Here is a 17263-nt window from a genome sequence, read left to right as displayed (position 1 = left end):
AGACCTCCAAAGTCCCTTTCAGCTCTCTTATTCTGTCCCCTTTGACAAGGGCCGAGCCTGGCCTGGGCATCTCAGGGGCGTTGGGGGCCTGGAGCTCTCCTCTTCCAGGCAGCCTCCGCAAGGTGGTGCTGCCGGTCCGCTCTTCCACTGCACCAGCGCAGTGGCGCTAAAGGGGCAGCTGCCCCGCTTTCCCCTTCCCTTTGCCTGAGCCGGCAGGAGACCCACCCGCCTCCTTTAGCCTCTGTGGGCAGGGACCCTCCTGGGCCCCCGTGGCTTCCGAAGCCCCCTCCCTCCGAAGCCGGACTCCTGGAAGGCTACTGCCGATGCCCACGTGTTCCTGGCCTCTGGGTGCCTGGCGGGGAGGAGGAAGCCCCGCGGGCCTGTTCTGCCCTCTCCAGAGCCTGCACCGTGCCAGCTGACTCCCCCCCCCCACACACACACCGGGGTCCCTGCCCTGCTCGCCCCACAATTCCAGGGGATGGGAATGCTGGAAGCAGGCTGCCCTGCCCCGGAAGGGAGAGTGGGGAGCGACGGGAGCCCAAGGGGGGGGGGGAGCCTCAATCGGGGTGTGGGTCGGTCGGTGCATGGCAGGGGCTCCTGTGCCCCTCGCCCGCTCCTGCCTTGAACGCACCTTTGGACCGGCTGAGGGAGCCGCAGGGCAAGGGTTTCCTTGGCGTTGGGCAGCAGCTGCCCCCTTCCCCCAAGGCCCCTTGCAGGACAGAAGGGAAACTGAGCTGGCCTGGGCCTCTGAGGAACCAGCAGGTGGGCCGGGCGAGGCTCATCGCTCCAGGCAGCAGCCCCCCCTGACTTCCACCATCCCGCTCAGACGTCCCAGGACACCATAGCCCATCATCCTGAAGTCCTTGGATTTCCCCTGTGCAGCGGAGGCCCGGCACCCGCCTATCCGCTTGGCCCACCCCCTGCTCCCCAGCGCTCCTGCCCAGAGCAAAGCAGGCCCCAAGGGCGGCCAGGAACCGCCCTGCCTGCAGCAGATCCCGTTTCAACTTCACTGCCGGGCTTCCTTCGCCTCCTCCCTGTTGCCCCCCTGCCCCCCCATATTTCTTTCTTTCAGTCACTTCACCTGCCAGGTCGTTGGCGGCTATTCTGGACCGAAAGCCACCTTGGAAGGTCATTGAAAGGAGGCAGTGGGTAAATGAGGGAAACCCTCCGAATCAGAGAGAAGCTGTGGCCCATTTGGGGGCCGTGGGCGGGGGGGGGGAACAGGAGGAGGAAAGTTTGTTCAGGCTTTTCCAGGTCCGATTATTCTCCTCCTATTCACTGGCCTGAATCTGCTGCGACCGTGTGGAATGCCAGGCGGTGCTCAGGGCCTTTTCTCTCCAAGCCTCAGGGAAGACAAGGCTGCCCCCTCCTGGGATGCTCGCAGGGCGGACTGGGACCGTCCCTCCCTCCCCCAGGAAAACCGGCCCTCCAGGCAGACCACCATTCCAGGGGCCTGGTCGTTTCCAAGCAACCGAGCGAGCAGGAAGTCAAGGCCCCCGGGCAACAAGGCCCAGCCAAGGGCCGGAGAGCCCCAAAGCGAATGCAAGAGGGAAGGAGCCCCCCCCTAGGCTGGGGGCACCTTCAGGCCGGGCAAGAGCTGATCCTAAAAGAAAAGCCCCCCCCCCCTTTGGGCTCAGGAAAGGCAGGAGACGCCCAGGGAGGTCCTGGTTGTCCCAAAGGCCACTGGAGTTCCTGGGTGGTGGTTTCTTCTCCTCCTCCTTCCACTTGGCTTCCACTTGCCTTGGGAGAAGCGCCCTGGGAGGGAAAGGTGGGAGCCCCCCCCCCCTGTGAACTGGGCTGGGGGCAGAACCGCCAAGTGGCCCCAGACCATCCCTGGTAGGCCAAGGGGGGACGTGGGAGCCGTGGCGGCTAATCCGTGGCATTTCGTGACACAAAAGAAACCCCCCAGACGTTCCAGCAGCCGCAGCCTGAAATAACTGAAGCGGCCACTTTCGGGATATACGGGGGCGTCTATATACACCTACATACACACGTAGACGTTATGGAAGTTTTATTAAAAAGTGACGTCCTCCTGCCTCTACACAACCGAACCATCAAAGAACCGGCCTCCGCCAAGAGCCACCCGGGAAAGAATCTGAGCTGCCCCAAAACTTAACTTTCAAATTTTACAACATTAAACAGAAAGGGGGGAGAACAGGCCAGCCAGAAAACCTCTCAGGCAGCCACACGCACAGATCGGCCCCTAAGCCCCCCTCTCTCCCCTTTGGCCAGCTCTGGACCGCCCCTTGTTGCTTGGGAGGGTGCAGCCCTTCGTGGTCCCCCTTCCCAGCTGAAAAGGAAGGAGTGGGCCGGGAGGGGGGTCCAGCAGAAGAGGGGGCTCGCTGCCTTCTCCAGCCCTTGTCTGCCCAGGGAGGAGAGGGGACATGCACCATCCAGAACATTCAGCAGCGGGCAGCCAAAAGCCCAGCGGGCATCAGTAATGCCGCTGGTAGGAGCCCAAGGCCTGCTGGGCAGGGGGCCCCGCCCGGGACTGGCCCGCCGACTGGCTCACCAGGTGGGAGAGGGCGGGGCCGCTCTGGATCAGGGTGTCCAGGGCCTTCTGCACGCTGGGGTTGTCGAAGTTGATCCCCAGGGATGGAGCCTGGCGCGAGGCAGCCATGTTGTTGGGCGCAGGGGCCCGGCTCTGGTAGTGGGTCTGGGAGGGCGGTGGGGGAGCCGAAGGCCGGGGACCGCCCGTCCTGGAGGACCCCGAGTGGCTGGAGTACTGGGTGCCCTGGGAGGAAGCTCGCTGCTGAGACTGGGAGCCTCCAGCCACGCCCAGCTGGGGGCCACGGCCAGGCGTGCTGGACCCGGAAGCAAACCCTGTGTTTGCAGACCCCCCCACACCGGAGCCGCCCCCGGTCGCCACATTCACCGCCCCGCTGGCCGCCCCGCTGGAGAAGAGGCTGAGGATCTTGGCCTGCAGCTCCTGCTGAGGATTGGAGGGCCCAGTAGCCGTGGCAGAGGCCGGCAGAGGCTGGACGCTCTGGTGCCCCTGGGAAGCGGGCCCCAAGGACCCCGATGTGGCTCCCATCGTCTGCCTGGGAAGCGAAGCTGTGAGGAGGGAAGCCGCAAGGTGAGCCCTGCCCCACAGCCTTGTGCCTCTCGACTGCCCCCCCCCTCCCCACCCAGCATTCTGTGAAAGGGGGCGAGGCTTACCGGAAAGGGGCTCGGTGGTGGCGCGCAGCTGCCGTTCCTTGCGTTCCCGCAGATAGTTGATGATCTTGTCCGTCTCCTCCCCGGTCAGGTAGCGGTTGTCCGCCAGCAGGTTCAGGAGGGCCTGCATGGCTGGGGGTGGGTACCGCGGAGACCCTCGTCGGCCGGCAGGGGTCGCTCCCGCTCCTGCAGGATGGTCTCGTCGGCCATCTTGGCCGCCCGCCTGGCAATCTCCTCCCGCTCCTTCTCGCGGACCTCCGACTTGTAGCGCTCGTAGTTCTTGGCCACCAGCACCATGGCATCCGCCTGCGGCATGTTCCGGTGCTCTGCGTGGGAGGGAGAGAAGCCGCCCTGAGTCCCCCCACCACGCCCACTTCTCTGCCCTGGGCAGCTTACGAGGATGACCCGGAAGAAAACCAATCTGTATCAAGCAGGAGGATAAACCCCGGCAGGTCCAGGGACCAGACTGAGGGAGGGGGCTTCCTGCACCCCCCTCCCCACTCTGTGCTCTTTAACCTCTCTGAAGGCTCCCCGGCCAGCCTCTGCCAAGGGTCTCCTGGCCAAGACCCCGGAGTCAAACTCCCTCCTCAAATTCTTCCATAAAATAAAGTTCCAGGTGAAGAAGCAGCCGAATGACCCAACTTTGGGCCCCTGAGTTCGGAGGCCTGGGAAGGGCAGGATCCACCCGGGATCCAAAGAGGGTTGGAGACAGCTCGACTCGTGCAGCAGCTCGAGGCTGCTTTTGGGGGGGGTGGGGGTGGAGTGGAGCCTTAATTGAGGTCAGAGAGAGGTTTTCTGTCAAACACAAACACAACCTCACACACACACACACACACATGTACACACACACACACACCACAGGCAGTTTGTACGATGCCAGTTATGCCCTGCTTAATCAAACTGCTAAGCTGGTCAGCTAGGCTCAAGCCAAGCAACGGGGGGGGGCTGCCCGGCCCTCCCTGGATGCACCGTGCGGGGCTGGCGGAGGAGCCCCTACCTTGCGGGGTGCCGAACATGATGTTGACGGTGCAGGAGTGGTGGACCTGGTGCTGGGGGGTGATGACGATGGCGAAGGCAGAGCCCCCCTGGCTCACGTCGTCCAGGGCCTGCTGCAAGGACATCTCCGAGTTGAGGAAGATCAGGTCCACCATCATGCCGAGGTCGCGCACCTTGCGCCCCACCGACTCGGCGTAATCCCTGCGTCGGGCAGAAGCCCAGAGAACAGCGTCCACCAGAGGGCACCGCCAGGGCCCTTGAAAGGAGCCCCTGGCCAGTCCTGCCCACCCCAGTCGGATGGCCTCGCCCCCATCCCCAGCCACCTACTTGGTCTGCTTGTTGACCACGATGACGGAGCAATCCACCGGCCGCTCGACATCAATGCACTTCTTGATGTCCTCAAAGAACTGGCGGTAGAGCTCCTCCCGGCGCCTCTCCTCCCTCTTCATGCGCTCTGCAGGAAGGTCGCCGGCATGAGGACGGCCCTCGCCTCCCCACCCCACCCCACCCCCTTGGGCAGCCGGGCGTGGCCTGACCTTCGTTGCTCAGGGTGGGCCTGTCCAGGGTGTCCCCACTGCGGGGGGCCACGTAGCGGTCGTAAGAGGGCTCCTCCCGCCTGCGGCAATAGTCGTCCATCCGGGCATAGCGGTCGTAGCCTTCCTCTCTCCTGCAGAGGCCAGCAGCAGCCCGTCAGCCAGGCGGGGGCCTGACCCCTCCCCCGCAGCCTGCCTCCCCCTTGCACCAACCTGTAGGGGGCCTCCCTGGGCTCCCTGTAGCGGTCGTAGGGAGGCTCTCGGGAATCTTGCGCGTCCCGGGAATCCCTGGGATCTCGGTGATCTCTGGAGCCCCGCAACTCTCGCCCCCGAACGTCCCGTCCGTCCCGGGAATCTCGGCCGTTCCTGCCATCCCGGCGTGGGCTGCCCCGGTTGGGAGAGCGGTCCCTCCGCGCGTCTCTCTCGCTGAAAGGGACGGGCTCCCTGCCGGACGGACCGGGAAAAGACCTTAAGAGGGAAGGGGGTCAGGAGAGTGAGCCAGGCAGGTGTCCACGTCCAAGTCTAGAAAGGCAGCCACGCCATCTCGGCCTCCCTCTGGAGCACGTGGCCTAGTGCTCCTCTCCAGAGCAAGCAAGCAAGCAAGCAGCGCACGGCACAACGATGGAAGATTCCCGAGGCCGGAAAGAGGCCTGGGAGGCGCCTTCAGCCCTACACGCCCCTCCCTTCCCTGACCCCAAGCATGAACAGCCCCACAAGGAAGCTGGCGTGAGCAGCCCTGGAGGGAGGGAGGGAGGGAGGGTGGGTGGCTCCACCTTGGCCCCAAAGGAAGTTCATGGGGCCACCGAAGCCGGTGGCTGGTGGAAGCCGAGCATCCTGGGAGGGAGGGAGGAGCACTTCCCAGGAGCCACGACACGGCCCCGGTGAGGCCAAACTCCCGAGAGACAGGCAGGGAGACCCCCACCTTCCAGAAGGGCCAAACCAGCCAAGGAAGCCCACCCCACCCCAGCACCAGTCCTCCTGGCCCCCCGGCTGCCTCTCCACCAGCAGCGTGGAGAGTAACTGGAAGAGTTCCCTGCCCTGGTCCCTGCACAGCGACCCGCGGAGAATCCAGGAGACGTGGGGAAACGGCACTTCAGTACGTGGGACACCTCACCGAAAGCTTTTGCCGATTGAGAGGGTGACCTTGGGGGTTCTTGGACTTCACACGAGGAAAGTCTGATTTCGCCAAGTCCAAAGGAACCGTCTACTCCAGGGGGACACAAGAAGGGCCAGAGAACCGGAAAGGATGCCCAAGGTCGGCTTAAAGAGGAGCCAGGCAAACTTGGGGCAGGACAGCAGCAGGTAGAACCGTGAAGAGAAGTTGGGGCGATGCCCTTCGCTGCGCTCGGCAGATGTGGGGTAAGCAGGCGACGGGAGCTCCGGAAGGACTCCAACCAGTTGACCCCCCCCAACACTGTCGCTTTCTTCTCACCGGCACCGGGTCAAGGCAAGGCCCAGGCGCCCGCATGCGCGCTGCCCACAGCCTCCAGACAAAGCCAGGCTCGGGCACCTGCGTGCGCAACCCCACGCCCCGGTACGTCCCAGCTCCTGCCCTGGTGGGAAGGGTCTTCAGGTCAGAGGCTGCACACCGTTCTGTGCTGATGCCAACGTGGTGGGCACAACGCAGATGGAGTGCCAAGGGAGGGCCGAAGAATCCTCTGCCAAAGGAGATCTCGCGTCCATCTTCGGGGCAACGTGGTGGCAAACCAGGGCCGCCTCTGTAAGGGGAGCTGCTCCCCTGAGGCCTCTGCCCTCAACGCACGCAACCCCCACGGCGGCCCATGGCGGGGCCACCCGAGGCACTCCCCAGGGAGGCCCCCGAGTCGAAGAGAGAGGCAGGCTCCCCTCCCTCAGGAGGAGGCCGGGAATCCCCCAGATTCCCCTCAGAGAGAGAGAGGCTCCACCGGGGCCTGGGAGGCAGCCTGCTCAGCCAGTCAACTGGGGGCTTCAGAGTACTTTACCTTCGCGATGGGCTGGACCTTGAGGGAGGCTTATTCATTTCTCTTCTTTCCGCTGCTTTATTAATATCTGAAAAGAATAATCAACCCATCCGTTCAATGCTATGAAACAAAGAGAAGATCGTCAGTATATTGAAAAGAAAGCAACAAACGTGAAGCCGGGAAATCCACGCAAGGAACCAACGAGTGTCGGAAAACCTTTATTTACATCCAGGATCCGGCAGGCAGAGACGGACAGGGAAGGCCGCCCTTCTGAGGCCTCCTGCCCCCAACACAGGTCAGCTCCTCACCTGCCAGGGGGACGCGAGCGGCTTCAGCACCCAAAGCCTTGCGACGAACCCAACGCGGCCCCCACAAATGGGCAAAACGGGCTGGGGAGGGACTCCTGGAACCCGGCCGTCAAGCCCCATTAATTGCCTCCCTTAATTATACAAATCTGAATATACAGAAACAAAGCCCCCCCCCCCCCCTTTAAATGGCTGTTTCCAGAGACACAAAAAAGGATCGCGAGGAGGGGGGCTGCTTTTGAAGGGAGAGAGAAGGAAGAAAAGGGGGAACTCCGGCCGGCTTCTCAGGTGGGACCTGCCTCCCAAGGCCTCTGGACATGCTTGCCAAGCCCCCCCACCGGGTGAAAGAGTGGGAGCCTCGCCCCCGCTCAGCCCTGTTTGGGGAGGCAGGTTCTCCTGGCTCTGTCCCCGGGCAGAAGGCCTGCCAGTTCACTCTACAGAATGAGGAGCAGAGGCCTCTTTGGAGGGGAGGAGGCAGACGAGGAGACCCCGAAGGGAGCCGACAGACGCAGAGACCCCCGAGGCACGCAGAGCTTCATCCCCAGCCCTGAGGGACAGGGCTCCTCGGAGGGGCCACCCAGAGGCCTTCTTCCACCCCTGGATTGGAAAGGCTTTCACAGGACTCCCCCCACTATCTCCGAAGGGGAACCCACTTCCCTCCCCAGGCAGGGGCCCAATCACGGGCCCGATGTGCCAGCACACGCAGCCAGGCGGAGCACAGGGACACGAAGCCATTCCCCCTCAATAAAAGTCCATTTTAGCCATAACACTTACGCTCAGATAGGGCTCCGTAGTGCTTTACAGCCCTCTCTGGGCAGAGTCAGCACCTCCCCCCCCCCGACACACACCATCTGGGTCCCCATTTTACCGACCACAGAGGGAGGGAGGCCGAGTAAATCTCAAGCCCATCAGGATCGAACTCCCGGCTGTTAGACAGCTATTTGTCTGAAACAGTAGGGGGTCCTGAGCAGGGGGCTGGACTGGATGACCTCCAAGTTTCCTTCCAGCTCTATTCTGACTAAAATTGGTTGAAGGTGGAAAGCAACCTTGCGGGTCTACCCCAAGAGTAAGCCCAGCAAGGGCCAGTGGAGGCTGCCCGCCCCCAGCCCCTCCAGCCCCAACCCCCTAGAATTACAGCAGTCCCCCCCCATCGCCTGCACCTTCCCTCCAGGGCCTCACACTCACCCCCCGCCCCCGCTTCCAGCTCTATTCCGGTCCTGCTAGATCCACCCAGGTGCAGCCACTAGAGGTTGGGCTGGGCAGGGTCCAGGAAGCACACCCAGGAAGCAGAGGCAAGCCAGGGAGCAGCTCCAGGTGTGGCCCAAAGGGCACGCTTCGTCCATGGTGGGGGCAAGAGGGCAGCCGGGGCAGGGGAGGGCAGGGGTCTTGGAGCGCTGCGGCTGGGACTGGTTGGGGGCTACCATAGAGAGGCTTCGGGTCCGAGGGGCCAAAGCTGGAATGGATCGGAGCAGGCCAACACTCAAGAGCCATTTCGACCAGTTTCCCACAGGAAAAAAAAAAACACCTGGAGCCCAAACCTGGGTGGGCGTGGCCAACTCAGCGTCACTCACTCCCACCCAGTCACATGACGATTCTCAGTTAATGACCGCAATGGGGAATGCGGGGAGTGCAGTCAAACGGCATCTCGTTTAAGGCTGCATTGATCTGCCATGGCAATCCCAGTCTAAACCGAGGACAGCCTGAAGACGGGAAAAGGGTTTGTAGCTGCAGGGCTCCTTCCCTGCGTGGCTGTGATCCAGGGGATAGGAACCTGCTAGCAACGTCTCCAGAATTGCTGCCTTATCAAGGGAGACCGGGGGAGCAACTGGCCAGTTTTAAGTTTCTGGGTGTTACCCTAAAAGAGGACCTGAGCTGGGGGCTCACGTTGCATCCCTGGTCAAAAGGGCCCAGCAGGAAACAACTGAATGGAAAACTGCTGGTGACCTTCTACCGCTGCACCAGAGAGAGTATCTTAACTCCTGCACCTGTGTAGGGTTTGCCAATTGCACAGGGGCAGATAGGACAGCGCTCCAGAGGGTCAACGTCATTGCCCAGAGGATCCTGGGTTGCCCTCTCCCCTCTTTGGAAGAGCTTTAGAGCTCCCGCTGCCTTAAGAAAGTTCAAAACATTCTCAAAGATCCATCTCAACCTGGGCACCCCCTTTTTTTGAACTACTACCATCTGGCAGACGGTACAGGATAATAAAAACAAGGACAAATAGGCTGAAAAACAGCTTCTATCCCAGGGCAGGAGCTCTGTTGAATTCTACCGTATAGTGCAGTGTTGGTGCGGTGTCGGGGGCTTTCAGTTCAATGTGTGGAGGGTGAAGGATGTGTGTTTGTGTTTATTTTCATGGTCATGATGTGCACTGAAGAGGGTGTTTGCTTTCGTTGTATGAGGTGCAAGGACAATAAACTGAAGTAAACTCTCAGACCCTTCCACCCTGTCTGGCTGTGGAGGATGAAAGGGAGGGAGAGCCATGTGGGCACCACCCTCCCTCTTCCTAGCTCTGGGGGTGGGTGGAGAAATAGGGAAGGAAGGAAGGAAGGAAGGAAGGAAGGAAGGAAGAGAAGGAAGGAAGGGGAGGGAGGGAGGGAAAAGTCACTATAATAAAGGCTGAAGAGGCTGCAGTGGCCTTCAGGCTGCCCTCTTCCTTCTAGGGGCTCCTCTCAGTGGCTCTCCGGCAACCTGCTCTGAGCCAGCGGGGCAGAGTGTGGCGGTTGCCTCTTCTGAGGGAGTCAGTTCTTCCTTTCCAGTTTTCAGATTAATCCTAGCCTGCTGATCCAGAGTCCTTTCCCTTCAACACTTTACACCTTTTGTTGGCCGATTGTGCCGAGCAGCCCCGATCCTCACACGGGGCTTGAAGGCAGGCAGGCCAGCCGGGCGGGCGGCGCCTCTCGTGAGCATCTCCTCCTTTGTCTGGTCTTCTCTTTCCACTTGTCGGCTGCAGATCTAAAGTTACCAGGCGCTTCTACAGAAATGCCCCAAAGCTGACATCTTCTTCAGGCTGCAGCCTTCACTTGCTAGGAATTGTATCCCGTCCCCAAAGGCCCTTGCCTCCCCGCCCCCCCCAAGCTCTGCTTTGCCCCTCTGGGTGATAAGGGGACTGGAAACTAAAACAATGAAGGACGGTTACAGGACCTGGGCCTGGATAGCCGAGGGAAGAGAAGGACCAGGGGAGGCAGGAGAGGAAGTCTTCCAATAGTTGAGGGGCTGCCCCAGAGAGGAGGAGGAGGGGGTCAGGCTATTCTCCAAAGCACCTTTGAAGGCCAGAGAAGGAACAATGGATGGAAACTGATCCAAGGAGAGATTCAACCTGGAAATAAGGAGAAACTTTCTGACAGGGAGATCAACCAACCCATGGAGCAGAAGTTGCCCTCAGAAGTTGTGGGAGCTTCATCCCTGGAAGCTTTGAAGAAGAGACTGGACTGCCATTGGTCAGAAATGGTGCAGGGTCTCCTGCTTGGGTGGGGGGTTGGACTCCATGACCTACAAGGTCCGTCCCAGCTGATTATCTGTTCTGTTATCTGATTCTCCGGAGGGTCCCGAGTCGCCCACCGGCCGCCCCTTCAGCGCCTCGAGGGAGAGCCGGGGGGGGGCGCAACCAAAGACGCCGCGCGAGGACGGGCCCCGGAAGCACGTGGCCGGGGGTCCCGAGGTCGGACACCGAGACGCAGACGCAGAGGCCCAGGGAAAGGCCGGTCGGCGCCGAGGAGGAAGGCGCCGCAGCCTCGCCGGAGCGCCTCCCGCCGCCTCCCACGCGAAGCCCCGTCAAAGGGATCCGGGGATGCGGCCGCGGCGATCCAGGCGGCGAAACACCGAAGTCGGACGCAGGAAACCCTTTCCGCGGCAGGCAGGGCGACGGAGGACCCCCACCCAGCGGCCCAGGCTCCCCGCCGGCCCTTCTCGGCCGGGGAAAGGCGGCGCTCCGGGAGGGAGGCGGGGGCCTTCCGGGGACAGGGGCGGCAGCTGGGAGGCCCTCCGCCGCCGCTTCGCCCACCGCGGGCCTCCCTCCTCGCCCGAAGAGGCCGCCGAAGAAGGGCTCCGAGAGCGGCGACGCTTCGCAGGCCGGGAGACTCCAAGGCCCAGAAGGCCCGGCCGGCGGCGGAGGGGATGCCGGGGCTGCGCGGGGGCGGGGGCGCCCTCGCAGCGCTTCCCCTGAGGCGGGGGGAGGGGCGGGGGGAGCCGTCGGACGCGCGCGGAGGAGGAGGAGGAGTCGGGCACGAGCGCCAAAGAACACAACAGCCACAGGCGGGAAGGAGCGTTTATTGCCGGCCTCCCGGAGGGGAGGAGCGCCCGCACGCGCGAGCCCCGCCCCGCCCCGCGCACGCCGCCGCCGCCGCGCTCGCTCGTTCACTCACCGGGAGGCCGGGCCTGGCCGCGCTCCTCTCGCCTCACCACACGGTAACGGCCTCCTCACCCTCGCGACGCGTCGCCCACCGGAGGGTGTGGCCGGCCTTTCCGCTTCCGGGCCGCCTTCCCGTCGCGAGACCGCGCAAGCGCGGTCCCGCCCCTTCCGGTGCTGGCCAATTCGTCCCTGCGCCTTCCTCTGGCCTCCCTCGCGGCGCCACGGACTTTAACTCCCACAATCCTCAGGGCAGCTGGCCGGAAGGGAGGGGCCGGAAGCTCTGTCTCCGGAAGGTGGCCCAGGGTTGCCATCTGGCCGTTTTTCCAGCCAAATTCAAGAAATCTGGCCATGTAGAAATCTGTTTGGCCATGAAAAGCCAAATATATTTGGCCGGAAATTTGGCTGTATGAAAGTTGCTTGGCCGTGAAATCGACATTTTGGCCGAATACCAGTTTTCAATACAATATATTTGCATGAAAATGACTGTCAGATCGTCTGAAAACCTCTGAAAAACGACGCGATACACAGGCCGAAGCCTTCTGACTGTGAACAGCGCTGTGTAATATAAGCGGATGTTAACCCGGATGTAAACATCTCAGTATTGGATTGTCTTCTCGCCAGCCGGCACGCGGCATCACGGAAAATCCCGGATGTGCGACCGAGAGAATACGCCTGTGGTACATGTAAGCTAGCTAAGCGCATTGTGCGTGTACTCTGCATGCATGGTGAGGCAGCTATGTGTAATGTGTATGTGCACAGCGCATGTATATTAGCAAGCGGAAGCCTTATGTTAGCGTTAGCCTAGTCTCTGAACCATATTTTACGCCGAACAAGTGAACAACTCTACATCTACGGAAGATGGCAGCGACGGGAAAATGGAAAGGGAAATATGACAGTGGTAGAAAATATAAGAAATCGTGGGAACAAAAGTTCTTGTGGCTCACAAAATCTAGCGATGGAAGTGAACACGGATTGTGCAAGCTTTGCAAGACACAAATTGCACCAAAGCTTTCTCGCCTTTCGGACCACGAAAAAACGAAGGGGCATACGGAAAGAGCAAGTGCTAGTTCTCATTGTGCAGCATTACCCTTTTCTCAGAAACTGAAAATAGACAAGGATATCGAGATAACCAAACGCATAGAAATTGAGCTTGCTGTGACTATAGCGTGTCACTGTGCAACGTCCACTGTTGATCACCTGGCAGAATTTATGAAGAAGAATGGGGAAGGTAGCAAACTTGCAAACCTTCAAGTTCATCGCACTAAGTGCAGTAAACTTATCTCTAAAGTAGTTTCCCCTGCTTTGAAAGAGACTCAACAGCATGATGTCAAGAACAAAAAATTTGCAATCCTCATCGACGAATCAACGGACATCGCTACTGACAAGCATCTCTGTATTGTCATCAGGTATTTCAACCAGTCAAAGTTACATATTGTGACTGAATTTGTTGCTCTAAAGCCCGTTGTTGGGGCTACAGGTAGAGAACTCTTTGAAATACTCAGGAACACACTAGATGAATTCGGTCTGAAGCTGGTTGACTGCATCGGGTTCGGCAGCAATGGTGGATCTGCGATGATTGGGGAGCACAACTCCGTGTGGTCTCGAATTCGTGAGCAATCGCCTCATTGTCAGCTGAACCGATGCATATGTAATTCACTTGCACTTTGTATCGAGAAGGCGTTTGATAAGCTTCCATCAAACCTGGGGTATCTCCTAGCAGAAATTCCCAAGTGGTTCAGCCAGAGTATCCTCCAGAGAGAAGCATTCTCAGATCTGTTCAAAGTGATGGATGCTACGGATGATCGAAAGGGAACACCTTTTCCTTTCCAGAAGCTGTCTGCAATGCCATGGTTGGTGAAGGGCAAAGTCATCTGCAACATTCTTATCAACTGGGAAGAGCTGAAGGCTTACTTTTCGGCAGTCGTCCCCACTGCTGATGCCTCCTGCCGGTACAAGGCCAGGGAGATCCTGGGGATGTTGTCAGATCCCGTGAACGCCTTGTACTTTCACTTTGTGTCCCCCATCGTCGCCGAATTTGAGGGGGTCAACTCTTTTTTTCAAGCAACTGATGCTGACCCAGAGGAGATGGTGCAAGAATTGCTCATGCACTACAAAAGGTTGAAAGGTCGTATCATCAACAGCGAAGGGAAACCACTTGACCTGGACAGAGTTGATTATGGGGCCAAATTTACGAGTGAGCTTCATTCCTTCGTGAATAGCCAAAATCGTTCCCCTGACGCACTCAACAAGGCAACGGAGATGAAGACACGCTGTGCAAGCCTCCTGAGTGAAGCCCTCAGTCAGCTCGAGAAGCGCCTTCCGGCATCGATGGAAGTCTTCAAAGGTCTAAGAAGCTTGTCACCGAGTAAAGTGTTGAGCCAGACCGCCAGGGTTCCATTTCGAGATCTGCCAATGCCTCATCTCCGAAGTGCAAATGAAGCTGTGATTGAGGAGCAGTATCGGAGAATTCTGCTTGTGCACTGGGCAGAGGAGTCAGTGTTTGATGGAAGAGTTCCAAGTGACACAGCAACCTTCTGGGCAGGGGTGTTGCAGTACAAGTCCAAAGCGGGTAAGCAGCCGTTTGAACAGTTGGCAATGTATGTGCTGTCCTGCCTTGCAACACCAACGAGTAACGCCGTTGCAGAACGATTTTCTCTGCAGTAACACATGTGAAGACGAAGGCTAGAAATCGCTACAGACAGAAATGTTGGACGCCATCATCAGAATTCGTACACATCTACAATTTCAGGGAAAGTGCTGTACGGATTTCAGCGCAACAGAACGCATGCTTCAGCTGTTCACATCAGAGAACATGTACGGAAACCAAGCCGGTCAACCAGATCATCCTGAGTATATTGACGAGGAGATCATGAACATTCTAGGTTAGAGCACTTCGTTCATGACTTTGCTCCTATTTCAGTCATACTTGACAGACTTGACCTTATAGTTTGTTTGTTTGTTTTTTTACCTTTTTCTTTCTTCACGTTGCTACATTAGAAGTACTCTTTGTTTTCATGTAATTATTGGGATAATTCCTCTCTTTTTGAAAAGATGGTTATTGAGCATTCAGTTTTCATAAGGATTCTATATATAATTGCTATTTTTGTGTCGTTTTATTTGTTTAGTGATTATATTTTTTCAATCGGGGGGGGGAAATCCCCCTAAAAACCCTCATGCCCTAGCTCCCCCCTCCTCAGGATCGCTGCATTTGGCCCTGAGCTTTCCAAACGGTAGTAGCGGTTATTTGAAGTGAGCTGCCTAGCCTGGATGTGAGTAAAGAAACACAGAAATTCCCATGACGTCACGTCACGTCGAATAAAGACTATTTTTTATGATTTGATTATTTAAAAACAGTTAAAAAAACAAAAAACAATATATCCTCATGTTATATTGCATAAAAAAATTTGGCCGTGAGAGAAAATAATTTGGCCGATTTTGGCCGTATTTTGACTTGAGTTTGGCCGCAGAGCCAAGCTGAGATCTGGCAACCTGCCCCCCTCCGGAAGCCTCCGCCCTCCAGGCCGGTGGGACCCTCTCTGATCGGGCGCCTTGCACGATCCTTGGGTTGTGCGGCAGATGTAGACTTCCCTCAAAAACACACCTTCTCCCAGGTGCCCCTGTTGGTGGGGCTGTTGGAAGTTAAAATCCACCCCTCTCCGAGGAAAACAAAATAGTTTAGGATGTACTAAAAAGGCAGAATACTTTCCCTAAAAGAAAAGTAGAAAATCAGCCCTCCCCCCACCTTTGCTAATGGGCCATTACTCTGGCCTGGGCCAATCTATTCTACATAACAAAGATCTACTCCGGGTAGAGCTATAATAGGAATTGCCCAAAAGCCCTTGCAGTGCATCACCATCCAGCCAGGCTCAACCAAGCCTGGGACTCAGGACAGCCTACAGAGTTGCCCCTGCGTGGCCCCATGGGAGCCTGGCCACCAATCAGAAGACAAGCTGAGATCCAAATCCCAACAGAGGGCATAAACCCCAGGGACCCCCCGCATTCCTGGAGCTCCAAGGCACGTGTGGCCCTGCCCACCCTGAAACCATCTTTCCCAAGAAGCCTCCATGTTCCCAGTGTCTTCTTCCTCACTGGGAGCTGAGTCCGGAGGGGTATCTCTTCCAACAAGCTGCAAGGTAGAGCTCTAGTGCAGCCCCCTGGCTGTCCGGGTCTCCTCTCCAAATCCTCCAGGGATGAACAAGTTCTGGAGGGAAGCCGGACCAGGGATCCTCAGGAAACCCATAAGAATGAAATCAGCTGGGGGGGACCGAGTCATTCAGGATTTCCAGGAAAAAATGGCCTGGAGCAAGACGGGCAGCAAACCATGAATCAAAGGGTCCCAACAGATGGGCACCCGCAGGTGGGGGCAGCTCAGCATGGCCAACCACGTGTTTTGCCCTGTTTTCAGAGCTTACTAAGTGGGGGGGCGTGTCTGGTGCCCAGGACAGCAGGAGCCCCTTCCTATCCTTTGAAATAGAGCTTTTACGGGGGGCTGAACGGAGGGAGAGGAGCAGTTGCAGGGCTTTTTCTGCTGAAGAGATGGGGAATGGGGAGGGGCTTTCCAAGGCTGTGGGGCCACTTCCCAGCAAGCCTCCAGCCAAGCGTAGCACCAAATGGGGAAGTGGCCCCTACTGGGGTTTTGAGTCCTGGATGGGGGGAGGGGGGACATTCCTCTCTACCCTGCCAGGTGGAAAACCCCAGGGGAGGGGGGAGGGGGGGCCGTTTCCTCTGCTTCCTGTCTTCCCCTCTTGGGTTCTGGTTTTCTTCCTCAGAAGCAGTAATAGAATTTGGGGTGCAGAATTTCACTGTCCCCTCCACAGTTGGCTTGTGGCTGAGCCATGACAAGAGGGAGCGGGGACCCCTCCCCATGAAATCAGCCACGGGATGCTTCCAATCCTAAGTGGGAGGGACAACTGGGGCCCCTTCAGCTGACCAACGGGGGTTGGGTGACCTTTCCTGAGGCTCCGAGCTGAGGCGCTGCATCACTCCAAATGGCCCCAAACCCAAAGGGAAGCCTGCTAGGCAAGGTGCCACACCTCTCCCCTTGGGGGTGACGCCTGAAAGCCGTGCAGGCACTGCAGGGCCCCCCAGGACCAGTCCAGGCCTTCGCCCAGGGCAGGGGCATCTCCTCTACTGCAGCGGGTGGCGGCTGGGGGGGGCAAGCAGAGCCCCAAAACAGACCCCTCCCAGGATGTTTAGGCTCTGCTGCAGGGGGGGGGGGCTCCCCAGTCCTTTTGCCTGGGCGAGGTAGGCTCCACGCTCAGGTTCACCAGACAAGCCGCCACGTGGAACTGCTGTGAATCTCTCTTCTCGGAAGGCTGGAGGGACTGCTTGGGGGTGGACTAGATGGCCTACAGGTCCCTTCCGTTAATCTGCATCTGAAAACAACTAGGACTAATGTGATAACAGTGTTGCAATATCTGAGGGGCTTCCCCAAAGAAGGGAGGGGTGTCGACCTGTTTTCCAAAGTACCAGAAAGGATGGAAGCTGAACAAATAGAGAAGCAACCAAGAATGCAGGGAGGTGGACTAGAAGACCTCCAAGGTCCCTTCCAACTCCGTTGTTTTATTTGGTTGCTTGAGGTGAACCCCGCTGCTCGCAGGCCGAGGCCCAACCGGCCCCTCGCCCGCTTGGGAGAGCGGCAGCAGCTCTTCGCCGGGCCGCCGCCCCTCCGTCCCCTGCCCGCCCTGCCCGCCCGGCGCCCTCGAGCGCCGCCCTTTCGCACAACGGCCGGACCGAGGGGGGATATAAGCGATCGACGGCCAGACCCGACGGCTCCCCTGTCCCACAACAACCCCGCGGGGCGGCTCAGTCCCAGCTCCAAGAGCCGCCCTGGAGGGAAAGACGGGCGACCGGGGGGCGGGGGGGGGACTTCCCTCGGCGGGGGATTCCCGGCAGGCGGGTGCGAGGGGCGCCCCGCCCGATGGGCCGGCGAGAGCCCCGCCGCCTTCCCGCGCCTATAAAGGGCTGGGGCTGGGGGCGGCCGGC

General features: G+C 59.2%; 1 protein-coding gene across 1 annotated transcript; it reads right to left on the bottom strand.

Moving 5' to 3' along the window:
• Positions 1 to 2000: 2000 nt before the first annotated feature.
• Positions 2001 to 11423, bottom strand: NCOA5 (nuclear receptor coactivator 5). Its single transcript, XM_087959072.1, is given in 9 exon segments — positions 2001 to 3054; positions 3160 to 3288; positions 3291 to 3482; positions 4154 to 4353; positions 4480 to 4606; positions 4689 to 4819; positions 4899 to 5153; positions 6647 to 6713; positions 11292 to 11423. Coding segments are annotated over 8 exon segments (1692 nt in total). The 5' UTR covers positions 6685 to 6713; positions 11292 to 11423; the 3' UTR covers positions 2001 to 2434.
• Positions 11424 to 17263: the final 5840 nt, after the last annotated feature.

This window comes from Notechis scutatus, chromosome 3 (assembly GCF_049901735.1).
Source record: "Notechis scutatus isolate UNSWTSFEM ecotype Mainland chromosome 3, rNotScu1.2, whole genome shotgun sequence".
NCBI classification, from domain to species: Eukaryota; Metazoa; Chordata; class Lepidosauria; order Squamata; family Elapidae; genus Notechis; species Notechis scutatus.
This window is presented reverse-complemented; position numbering and strand designations above follow the sequence as displayed.